The sequence below is a fragment of the Vicugna pacos genome, chromosome 34 (genome assembly GCF_048564905.1).
Source record: "Vicugna pacos chromosome 34, VicPac4, whole genome shotgun sequence".
Classification (NCBI taxonomy): domain Eukaryota; kingdom Metazoa; phylum Chordata; class Mammalia; order Artiodactyla; family Camelidae; genus Vicugna; species Vicugna pacos.
The window spans coordinates 17,125,958-17,138,221 of record NC_133020.1 but is presented as its reverse complement, the minus strand read 5'-3'; the positions used below and the strand labels follow the sequence as shown (position 1 = coordinate 17,138,221).

General features: G+C 38.5%; 1 protein-coding gene across 1 annotated transcript in view; it reads right to left on the bottom strand.

Moving 5' to 3' along the window:
- Nucleotides 1-12,264, bottom strand: part of LOC116276900 (antigen WC1.1-like) — a 28,735-nt gene that overhangs the window by 1,978 nt on the left and 14,493 nt on the right. The window contains exons 7-13 of the mRNA XM_072954631.1: nt 11,064-11,378; nt 2,420-2,461; nt 2,014-2,328; nt 1,770-1,802; nt 1,231-1,368; nt 740-835; nt 449-532 (exon numbers count right to left, since the gene is read on the bottom strand). Coding sequence (XP_072810732.1) covers nt 449-532; nt 740-835; nt 1,231-1,368; nt 1,770-1,802; nt 2,014-2,328; nt 2,420-2,461; nt 11,064-11,378 — 1,023 coding nt within the window. The remainder of the gene's footprint in view (nt 1-448; nt 533-739; nt 836-1,230; nt 1,369-1,769; nt 1,803-2,013; nt 2,329-2,419; nt 2,462-11,063; nt 11,379-12,264) is intronic.

Here is a 12,264-nt window from a genome sequence, read left to right as displayed (position 1 = left end):
TTTCTGGTGGTTGGTAAGTACAGGTGCCAATCACTCCATATATTCCAGGGCTTATCAATATCAATATTTTTGTCTCAACATACACCAAATGCATAAAGTGATCCAAATGTCATACTATCTCTGGTTCCAACCATAGTTCTCAATGCCAGCATTCTCTGTAGCCGTAGAATTTTGAGTTTGACACTTCCAGTTATTTAGAAAAACATGGCCTCTGAATCGTTAATATTACATTAGATACATGTCTGTAACTAAGTAGAAGTAGCAGTAGGTACAGGGAACTGACTCTGATCTTTCCATTTCTGAGGTCACAGAATGGGCAAGAGAGGAAACAAAATTGTTGTGAACTGGAGAGAAGAGATCCTTCCCGTCCTAATCACAGGAGGCATTTCCTCAGGCAAGATTCCTCCTCCTTGTTCCCTCCATCTGAGGGAAGACCTATGTCTACTACCTGGGGCAGACTCAGGGTCTCCATTCTCCTCATCGTCCCCTGTGTAATACGGCAGCTTAGTCGCTGAGTCATCAGACAGGTTATCTGGTAAGGAGAAAAACATCACAGACCAACAGAAACCTTCCCCATAGTAGGAGGCCCAGGGTTATAGCTCAGAAGCAATACTGAGGCTTCAGACTTGCAGAGAGAGAGCTTGGAGCTCTCTGTGAGGTTGGGTTGGTGGCTGAGTCTCCGCTTGCTGAAGACAACACACAGCCAGGTCCTGAAGAGAGGGGAGGGCATGGGACATACCTGGGTTATCCAACAGGTCCACCTTTTCTGATTTTACGAGGTCATCAATCTCCTGGTACAAGGCTTCATCAAATGCATCTTTAAAAGCCGATAAGGCTGGGAAGAGGCATGAGTTAGAGACCACCCCTGGAGATGTTTCCTTTACCAACAGACAAAGCGTTCAGTGCTTTCCAATGGAGAAAACCCTCTGGGCTTCTAGTGCCCCTTTCTCTGCCTTCAGGACAGAACTATGTTTCCTGACCCTGATCTTGATTCCACACTCAATTTGCACTGACACTGTTCACACAGGAAACCATAATTCTTGAGAGATTTTACATTCAACCCAGGTCCAAGGATTCATTCTTTCAAATCTTGACATCTATTGTAGAAAAGGTAGAATTTTGCCAGGTAATGAGGATGGAGGCCAAAGTTTGCGCACTTTTCTTGGTGTCACAGCTGGCTCAATACCCTTCCCACTACTTTCCAGATCACTTAGCCTACCTAAGGCCTACCTTGGTGCTCTGCTCTCCCTCGGTGTAGCTGAATCCCCAGGATGATGAGGACCAGGAAGAGAAGGGCCGCCAGTATGACACAGAGGATTCCAGGAAGGGAGAAGATGCCAGGGATGGGAGATGAAGCTGTACTGGTTCCTGAGGTGAGGAAAGGGCCATGAGATTTTAGAGAGGATGGTAAGTCCAGAAGAATCTCTCCTTCCTTATCCCAGTCATTCTCTGAGTTCAAGACCATGAAGTTTGGATTCAGATACAGTGGGTCTGCCTGAACCCCAGGATATGATTGACCCAGGTCCTGCCCTGAGCTGTGTTATTTGTCCTCTGAATCTGGTTATAAGGGATTTTTATGAAATGAAAACTGACAAAGCTCTGGAGAGTTACAGCTGCCACTACTTAATAGGACTATAAATATGGGATCATTAGGCCTTTCTATGCTGACATGGATAATATTGCCAGAAATATGTAGATTCCGTAATGCAAGTCCCTGAAAATATGGGAGTCTCCTCTGTCACATGGCTCAGGGCAGCAGAATCACTTACTTCCACGAGTTGGGGGAACTGTTGTCCTGTCACCTGGAAAGAACAGAAAAAGAATTAATCACTGTACTGAATTGGCCTGAAAAAGCCACAGTGTTACTCCTACAATCACTGGCATATTGATCTCTTCCAGATCCCAGGAGATCAGGCAATAGCCTCTCCTGGAGCCAGAGCATTTCAGGAAGTGCTTCTGGATTCAAACACACGTGTTCTTCAGTCCTAGCCCCAAAACCAGTCCTCCACTCACCAGAGCACCTCACCCCAGCATCCTCCTCGTGCTTGCAGTCATTCTGCCCCCAGGGCTCCGCAGCACAGGCCCATAGGGAGGGCTCCCTGCCCCTGCACTGCACCTCATCCAGCCAGATGCTCCCGTTCCCAGGGCCAAACGCTGCACTTCCCAGGGCTTCCAGGGCATGGCCACAGCCCAGCTGCTGACACACCACCTCGGCCTCTGCCAGGCTCCAGGAGTCATCACACACTGTGCCCCAGGAGCCGCTGTGCCAAACCTCCACGCGCCCTGAGCACTGGGTGCCTCCTCCCCGGAGTCGGAGCTTCTCTTTGTCTGCAAGGACAGCAGCCCCTCCTGTTACTGCCCGTGGTGGGAAGGCAGGAGCCCCTGGGAGCCACAGGGGCAGTGGGAGAGGCTGACGTACCTGTGCAGGGGGCAGCAGTTGGACAGCCCTTGGATCTAATTCCTGCAGAAACAAACAATGGGGAAGCACTGGATCAGGGAGAGCTGGGGGTGCTCTCATCCCTGAACAAGATTATTCAGCGTCCTTGGCTGATTCCAAAGGATGAGTCAAAACACAGACTTCATAGTCTACTGGGCTGAGATGTTCCCTGGATCTTATTACCAGCTGAAATGACTTTATCTGTTCACTTGTTTATCACCTTCCACACCCCATAACAAATATAAACACAGACACCTACACACACACACACAAACACACACCCCTAAATGAAAGCTCCCCTAGAATAAGCACCTTGCATGTCTTATTCACCTTGTGTTTCTGCTGTTAGGACAGTGCCTTTCACTTTTATGCATTCATTCAACAAGTATATATCGAGAAGCTTCTCTAAGTATCATGATAGGGGCTTAATAAATATTTATTGAATAAATAAATAGAGGAATAAAATCGAGTGACATGTAAATCCTTTAAATTCATGCTAGTCAGTAAAGTAGGAAAGCAAATATAAATTAATGGTAATGGTCTGTGATAATAAGTAGTGCATATTAAAAATAATTTGTCCATAAGCATATAATTAATTTATATTCAAATTCCATTTATGTAATTTTCAGTGGGAAACTATTAATCAGATTCTAAGCTACTCTTATCTGTTATTCAGTATGACAGGTGGGCAAGTGAAGATTACTGTAGTAAAACGAATCTCTTAAAAAAGGGAATATACAGGATAGAATAAGTAGGATTCAGAGAAGATAGGTGGACACATATACCAAGTAAGACAGAAATGTCTGCAATAGAGACATAAATATACTGAGAAAATTCTGCAATGAAGCAGAAATGACAAAGACTGAAAAATACACAAAAGAATTAAAACAGAAATATATATAAGTTTGAAACAACACAAGAAAACTGAAGTGTACATGGTAACATGTCATAAAACATCAGAATTTGTATATTATTTCTATATCATTCTATCAAACTCCTGCTCTATGCAGAGAACTTCTGCACAAATGATGGCAGGACCTCTGTGAGGCGGCCGCTCAATTTCAGATTAGAGAATTCATCACTTTTCAATGTCTACTTGTAGGAAAAATGTCATCAGTATAAGGTCTAATCGTGTAATACCTCTTTGGCCTTCATATGGAAAAGACAAAAAGATGAAGAAAGAGAGACAAGGAAAAGAATGAACCTCTGCTTTTGAAATATCTACCAGCACATAATCCCAGCTGTGGACTTCAGGCAACTCCTAGCATATCACTCAAGGTATACCTGAATGGGGTGTGTGTGTTTGTGCGTGGGGAGGGGTGTGAGAGAGAGAGAGAGAGAAGTGTTGAAATAAGTAAAGTGCTATGTTATAGGAATGGGTTAATAGACTTAAAAAAGGGATAACCACAAGCCAGAAACTTACAAGTGAGTCACAAAAACTAAATAAAATCTGTGATAATACAAAGGAAAATTACCAAAGCACAAAAAGAAGAAGAAAGGAACAAAGAGGAAATACCAAATCAACTACAAAAATAAGTTCAAAATGGCAATAAACACTCATCTATCATTAATTACTGTAAATGTTAATGGACTAAATGCTCCAATCAAAAGACACAGAGTGGCAGACTGGATAATAAAGCAAGAACCTTCAATATGCTGCATACAAGAGACCCACTTTAGGGAGAAGGACACATATAGATTGAGAGTGAAAGAATGGAAAATAATATTCCATACAAATGGAAAAGCCAAAAACACAGGTGTAGCAGTACTGATTTCAGACAAAATAGACTTTAAAACAAAGGCCATAAAGAAAGATAAAGAAGGACATTTTATAATGATTAAAGGAGTCATACAAGATGAGGATATTACACTCGTTAATATATATGCACCCAATATAGGAGCACCTGAGTACATAAAACAATTACTAACAGAGATAGAGGGGGATATTGATGGGAATACAATCATTGTCAGAGATTTTAACACTGCATTAACATCACTAGACAGATCTTCCAGACAGAAAATAAGTAAGGTAACAGAGAAATTAAGTGATACAATAGAAAAATTAGATTTGGTGGATATTTTCAGAGCATTATAACCCCCAAAATAGGATATACATTCTTTTCAAGTGCACATGGAACATTTTCTAGGATTGATCATGTACTTGGGCACAAAAGAAGCCTCAACAATTTTAAGAAGATAGAAATTTCTCAAGCATCTTTACTGACCACAATGCCATGAAATTAGAAATCAACTACAGAGAAAAAAAGGAAAGCATGGAGATTAAACAATATGCTATTAAAAAGCCAATGGACTAATGATGAAATCGAAATTGAAATTAAAAAATACCTTGAGACAAATGAAAGTGAAAACACAACCACACAAAATTTATGCGACACAGCAAAGGCAGTGCTAAGAGGGAAGTTTATAGCGATACAGGCCTTCCTCAAAAAAGAACAATCTCAAATAAACAATTTAACCCATGAGCTAAAAGAACTAGAAAAAGAAGAGCAAAAAAACCCCAAAAGGAAGCAGAATGAAGGAAATAATAAAGATCAGGGAGGAAATAAATAAAATAGAGATTAAAAAACAACAGAAAAAAATAAATCAAACCAAAAGTTGGTTTTTTGAAAAAGTAAATAAAGTCAACAAACCTCTAGCCAAACTCACACAGAAGAAGAAAGAGAGATCACAAGTAAGCAAAATAAGTAAGGAAAATGGAGAAATTACAACAAATAATATAGAAAGACAGAATATCACACGAGAATATTATGAAAAACAATATGGAACCAAAATGGATAACCTAGAGGAGATGGACAAGTTTCTGGAAACATGCAGTCCACCAAGACTGAACCAAGAAACTGACCACTTGAACAAACCGATCACTAGAAATGAAATTGAATTAGCAATTAAGAAAACCTCCTCACAAATAAAAGTCCAGGATCGGACGGCTTCACTGGAGAATTCTACCAAACATATAAAGAAGAACTCATACCAGTCCTTCTCAAACTCTTCCAGACGATTGAAAAGGAGGGAATATTCCCAAACTCATTCTATGAAGCCACCATCACCCTGATACCAAAACCAGGCAAAGACACTACCAAAAAAGAGAATTACAGGCCAATATCATGATGAACATAGATGCAAAAATCCTTACCAAAATATTAGCAAATAGAATCCAACAGCACATAAAAAAGATTATACATCATGACCAAGTGGGGTTCATCTCAGGGACACAAGGCTGGTTCAACATACGCAAATCAATCAATGTAATACATCACATCAAGAGAAAGGACAAAAACCACATGATCATCTCAATAGATGCAGAAAAAGCATTTGATAAAACTCAACACCCATTTATGATAAAAACTCTCACCAAAGTGGGCATAGAGGGAACATATCTCAATATAATAAAAGCTATATATGACAAACCTACAGTCAGCATAGTACTCAACAGTGAAAAACTCAAAAGCTTCCCACTAAAATCTGGAACAAGACAAGGCTGCCCACTCTCACCACTCCTATTCAACATAGTCTTGGAAGTCCTAGCCAAGCAGTTAGGCAAGAGAGAAATAAAAGGGATCCAAATTGGAAAAGAAGAGGTAAAAGTCTCACTATATGCCGACGACATGTTACTATATATAGAAAACCCTAAAAGGTCCACACAATAACTACTAGAGCTGATGGAGGAATTCAGCAAGGTAGCAGGTTACAAGATTAACGTTCAAAAATCAGTTGCATTTCTTTACACCAACGATGAAGCAACAGAAAAAGAAAGTAAAGAAACAATCCCCTTTAAAATAGCACTCAATGTAATAAAATACGTAGGAATAAATCTAACCAAGGAGGTGAAAGACTTACACACAGAAAACTATAAACCATCGATGAAGGAAATTAAAGAAGACTTTAAAAAATGGAAAGATATCCCATGCTCCTGGATTGGAAGAATCAATATTGTTAAAATGGTCACACTGCCCAAGGCAATCTACAGATTTAATGCAATCCCTATCCAATTATCCAGGACATATTTCACAGAACTAGAACAAATCATAATAAAATTTATATGGAACCACAAAAGACCTAGGATTGCCAAAGCATTACTGAAGAAAAAGAAGCTGAAGGAATAACTCTCCCAGATTTCAGACAATACTATAGAGCTACAGTCATCAAGACAGCATGGTATTGGTACAAAAACAGACATATAGACCAATGGAACAGAACAGAGAACTCAGAAATGAACCCACAAACTTTCGGTCAACTAATCTTCAACAAAGGAGGCAAGAATATACAATGCAATAAAGACAGTCTCTTCAGCAAATGGTGTTGGGAAAACTGGACAGCAGCATGTAAATCAGTGAAGCTAGGACACTCCTTTACATCATACACAAAAATAAACTCAAAATGGATCAAAGACTTAAACATAAGACAAGATACAATAAACTTCCTAGACGAAAATATAGGCAAAACATTATTTGACATACATCTCAAAAATGTTCTCCTAGGGCAGTCTACCCAAGCACTAGAAATAAAAGCAAGAATAAACAAATGGGACCTAATGAAACTTACAAGCTTCTGCACAGCAAAGGAAACCATAAGTAAAACAAAATGACAACCTATGGAATGGGAGAAAATTTTTGCAAATGATGAAACTGACAAAGGCTTGATCTCCAGAATATATAAGCAGCTTATATGATTTAATAAGAAAGAAACAAACAATCTAATCCAAAAATGGGCAGACGACCTAAGCAAACAACTCTCTAAGGAAGAAATACAAATGATCAATGGACACATGAAAAAATGCTCAATATCACTAATTATCAGAGAAATGCAAATCAAAACTACAATGAGGTATCACCTCACACCAGCCAGAATGGCCATCATTTAAAAGTCCACAAATGACAAATGCTGGAGAGGCTGTGGAGAAAAGGGACCCCTCCTACACTGCTGGTGGGAATGCAGTTTGGTGCAGCCACTGTGGAAAACAGTACGGAGATTCCTCAAAAGACTAGGAATAGACTTACCATAGGACCTAGGAATCCTACTCCTGGGCATATATCCAGAAGGAACCCTACTTCAAAATGACACCTGCACCCCAGTGTTCATAGCAGCACCATTTATAATAGCCAAGACATGGAAACGGCCTAAATGTCCATCAACAGATGACTGGATAAAGAAGAGGTGGTATATTTATACAATGGAATACTATTCAGCCATAAAAACCAACAACATAACGCCATTTGCAGCAACATGGATGTTCCTGGAGAATGTCATTCTAAGTGAAGTAAGCCAAAAAAAGAAAGAAAAATATCATATGAGATTGCTTATATGTGGAATCTAAAAACAAACAAACAAACAAAAGAACATAAATACAAAACAGAAACAGACTCATAGACATAGAATACAAACTTGTGGTTGCCAAGGGGATGGAGGGTGGGAAGGGACAGACTGGGATTTCAAAATTTGTAGATACTGATAGGCATATGTAGAACAGATAAACAAGATTATACTGTATAGCACAGGGAAATATATACAAGATCTTGTGGTAGCTCACAGTGAAAAAAAATGTGACAAAGAATATATGTATGTTCATGTATAACTGAAAAATTGTGCTCTACACTGGAATTTGACACAATATTGTTAAATGACTATAACTCAATAAAAAAAATGTTAAAAAAAAAAAGTAAAGTGCTATGGTCTGAATATTTGTTACCCCACTAACATTTATTTATTTCAATATGTTGAAATTCTAATTCCCAATGTAATGGTATTAAGCAGTGGAGCCTTCTCAAATGCTTCCAAAAACAGAAGAAAGGAACACTTCCAAACTCATTTTATAAGGCCATCATTATCCTGATACCAAAACCAGACAAGGACACTACAAGAAAAGAAAATTACAGGTTATATTCCTGATAAATATAGATGCAAAAATCCTCGACAAAATATTATAAAATGGAATTCAACAATACATTAAAAGCTTCATGTACCATGATCAAGTGAGATTTATTCCAAGGATGCAAGGATGGTTCAACAACCACAAATTAATACAATGTGATACACCAAATTAACAAAATGAGGGGTACAAATCTTACCCTCTCATTAGATGCAGGAAGAACATTTGACAAAATTCAATATCCATTTATGATTTTAAAAAACCTCTCTACAAAGTAGATATAGCAGAATTGTACCTCAATATAATAAAGGCCATATGACAAAACTACAGATAACATCATACTCACCTATAAAAAGCTACAAACATTTTCCCCTAAGATCAGACACAAGGCAAAGATGTCCACTCTCACCACTTTAATTCAACATAGTTTTGGCAGTCTTAGCCAGAGCAATCAGGCAAGAGAAAGAAAATAAGGGCATCCACATCTGAAAAGAAGAGGCAGACTGACACTATTTGCAGATTATGTGATACTGTATATAAAAAACCCTACAGACTCCACCAAAAAACTGTTAGAACTAATAAACTTAGGAAAGATGCAGGATGCAAAAATCTATATACAAAAATCAGTTGTATTTCTATATAGTAACAACAAACTGGCAGAAAGAAAAATTAAGAAAACAATTTTATTTTCAGTTGCATCCAAAAGAATAAAATATCTAGGAATAACTTTAACCAAGGAGGTGAAAGATCTGTATACTGAAAACTATAAAACATTGAAGAAAGATATTGAAGAAGATACAAATAAATGGAAAGATAGTTTGTGCTCATGGAGATCTAATATTGTTAAAATGCCCACACTACCCAAAGCAACCTACAAATTCACTGCGATTGTTATCAAAATTTCAATGGAATTTTTCACAGATACAGGGCAAACAATCCTAAAATTTGTATGGAACCACAAAAGACCCCAAATAACCAAAGCAAACTTAAGAAAGAAGAACAAAGCTGGAGGTGTCATGTTTCCTGATTTCAAACTATATTACAAAACTACATCAACCAAAAGAGCATGCTATTTGGTATAAAAATGGGCACAGAGATCAATGGAACATAACAGAGAGCCCAAAAACAAACTCAAATTTATATGGTCAATTAATTTTTGACAAAGGACAAGAATGCACAGTGAAGAAAGGACAGTCTCTTTAATAAAAGGTCTCAGGAATATTGGACAGCTACATGATAAAGAATGAAACTGGACCCCTGTCTACACCATACACAAAAATTAACTCAAAATGGATTAAAGACTTGATCAAAAGACCTAAAGTCATAAAACTCTTAGAAGGAAAAAAAAGCTCTTTGATGTCAGTCTTGGGGACGATTTTCTGGATTTGACACCAAAAGCAAAGGCAATAAGAACAAAAATAAGCAAGTGGGACTACATAAAACTAAAAAGCTTCTGCATAGCAAAGGAAACCATCAACAGAATGAAAAGGCAACCTTTAGAACTGGAGAAAATATATTATATTTTTGATAAAGGTTAATATCTAAAATGTATAAAGAACTCATACAGCTCAATAGCAAAAAACTAAACAATCTGATTAAAAGATAGGCAGAAGATCTGAATAGATATTTTTTCAAAGAAAACATATACTTGACCAATAGGTGCATGAAAAAGTGCTCAACTGGGAAATGCAAATCAAAACCACAATGAGATACCATCTTACATCTGCTAAAATGGCTGTTACCAAAAAGACATGAAATAGCAAGAGTTGGTGAGGATGCAGAGAAAAGGGAAGGCCTGTGCACTGCTAGGGGAACGTAAGTTGGTGCAACCACTATGGAAAACAGTATTGATGTTCCTCAAAAATTAAAAATAGCACTGCCCTATGATTTAGCAGTTTCACTTCTGGCAATTTATCCAAAGGAAATGAAAACATTAAGTTGTAAAGATGCATTCCAAAGTTCACTGCAGCATTATTTACAATAGCCAAGCAACGTAAGTCTTCACTGATGGATGAATGGCTAAAAGAAAAAGAAAAAAAAATATATATATATATATATATTTGTATACCAACCATAAAAAAGTTAACAAAGAAGAAAATCTTGCCATTTGCAACAACATGGATGGACCTCGAGGGCATTATGCTAACTGAAATAAATTAGATAGGGAAAGAAAAATACAATATGATCTCACTTAAATGTGGAATCTTATAACAAAAAAACAAGTTCAATGATGCAGAGAACAGTTTGATGGTTGTCAGAGGTGGGTGGTTAGTTTGGGCAAAAAGTGGGTGAAGGTGGTTAAAAGATATAAACTTTCAGCTATAAAATTCATAAATCATGGCTAATGTAATGTACAACATGGTGACTATAGTTAATACTGTGTTGTCTATTTGAAAGTTGATAAGAAAATACATCTTAAAAGTGCTCAGCATAAGGAAAAATTGTAACTTTTTATGGCAATGGATATTAATAGACTTATTGTGGTGATCATATACCAATATATATAAATATGTAAGTATTATGTTATAAGCCTGAAACTAATATAATGTTATGTCAATTATATCTTGTTTAAAAATGAAAAAAAAAAACAAGGTTGGCACATGTAGATTAAATTAGCTCCAGCCATATTTCATTTTGTGGATTCAACTTAAAGTCATCAATTAGATTTGAAAATATAAAATCTCACTAGCAACATCCTAGAGGGTTGGGACATACACATAGAAACAGGCAGTAAGTCACCTGCACAGGAGATGTAAGCTTCCTCCTTTGGAGAACAGGAATCGTATTTCCAAGGGTCAGAAGGACACTCCCAGAGAAAGGTATCAGTTCTCCGACACTGGATTAAATCTACCCACCGGGGTCTAGAACCTTCCCTAAAAGCAATAGAAGGGTTCAGGGTTCCACTGTCCCCACAGCCAAGCTGGCTGCAGACGATGGACAAGGTGAGCTCTTCCATGGGGCTGCGGCAGACACTGCCCCAGGTCCCGTTGTAGAAGACTTCCAGCCACCCGGCACACTCCTGGTCCTCGCTCACCATCCTCAGGGCCAGGAACTCTAAAATTGAAAGGGGGAAACAGGGCACAGTTGACACTCCACTCAAAGATCTGGGTGTTCCTCTCTCCCAGAAACTGTGAACACTCATCCCTGACCCTGCTGAGGAGATACTCACTAGGTGACAAGACTGAAATTTGTTTCCCTTTTTCCTGACTTTGTCCATTTGTGTCTGTCTTTCTATTTCTACCACAATGATGTGATGGAAAATGAACTGAGAGGAACACTCATCTGGGCACCCTGCAGGGAGGGGGAGCTGAATCCCACTTCCTGAAAAACCCGTGGAAGAGTATGTGAAAGGGATGTGGATAGTAGGGAGGCAGGCAGAAGGGTGGACTCCCCCAGAGACGTCCACATCCCAGTCCCTGCAATCTGAAAATGCTACCTTATTTGGCAAAAGGGATTTTACACATATGATTAAGTCAAGGACCATGGGATGGTCAGATTAAGCTGGAACATTGTGGATTAAACATGTGAGCCCAGTCTAATCACACTCCTAGACCTACTATCATTAGAAGTGGAATACTTTTACTGGCTCTGATTGCAGAGTGATGTGACTATAGATAATGGTTAGAGACATGCAGTTTTGCTGATCTGATGTTAGATGAATGGAGCTCTGAGCCAAAGAACGCAGGTAGTTTCTAAAAGCTTGGAAAGACAGGATATGGATTCTTCCCCAGAGCCTCAGAAGTCATGTGGCCCTGTTGAAAACTTGGCTTTAGCCCAGGGAGATCCCTGTTGGACAACTAAACTACAGAACTGAAAGGCAATAAATATATGTTCTTTTAAACACTGTAGTAATTTGTTAGAGAAGCAAACGGAAACTAGTACAATGGGTTTAAGAGGTAACTGAAGAGTGAGCCCTGCTTTCACGTGGAAACTGTAAGAA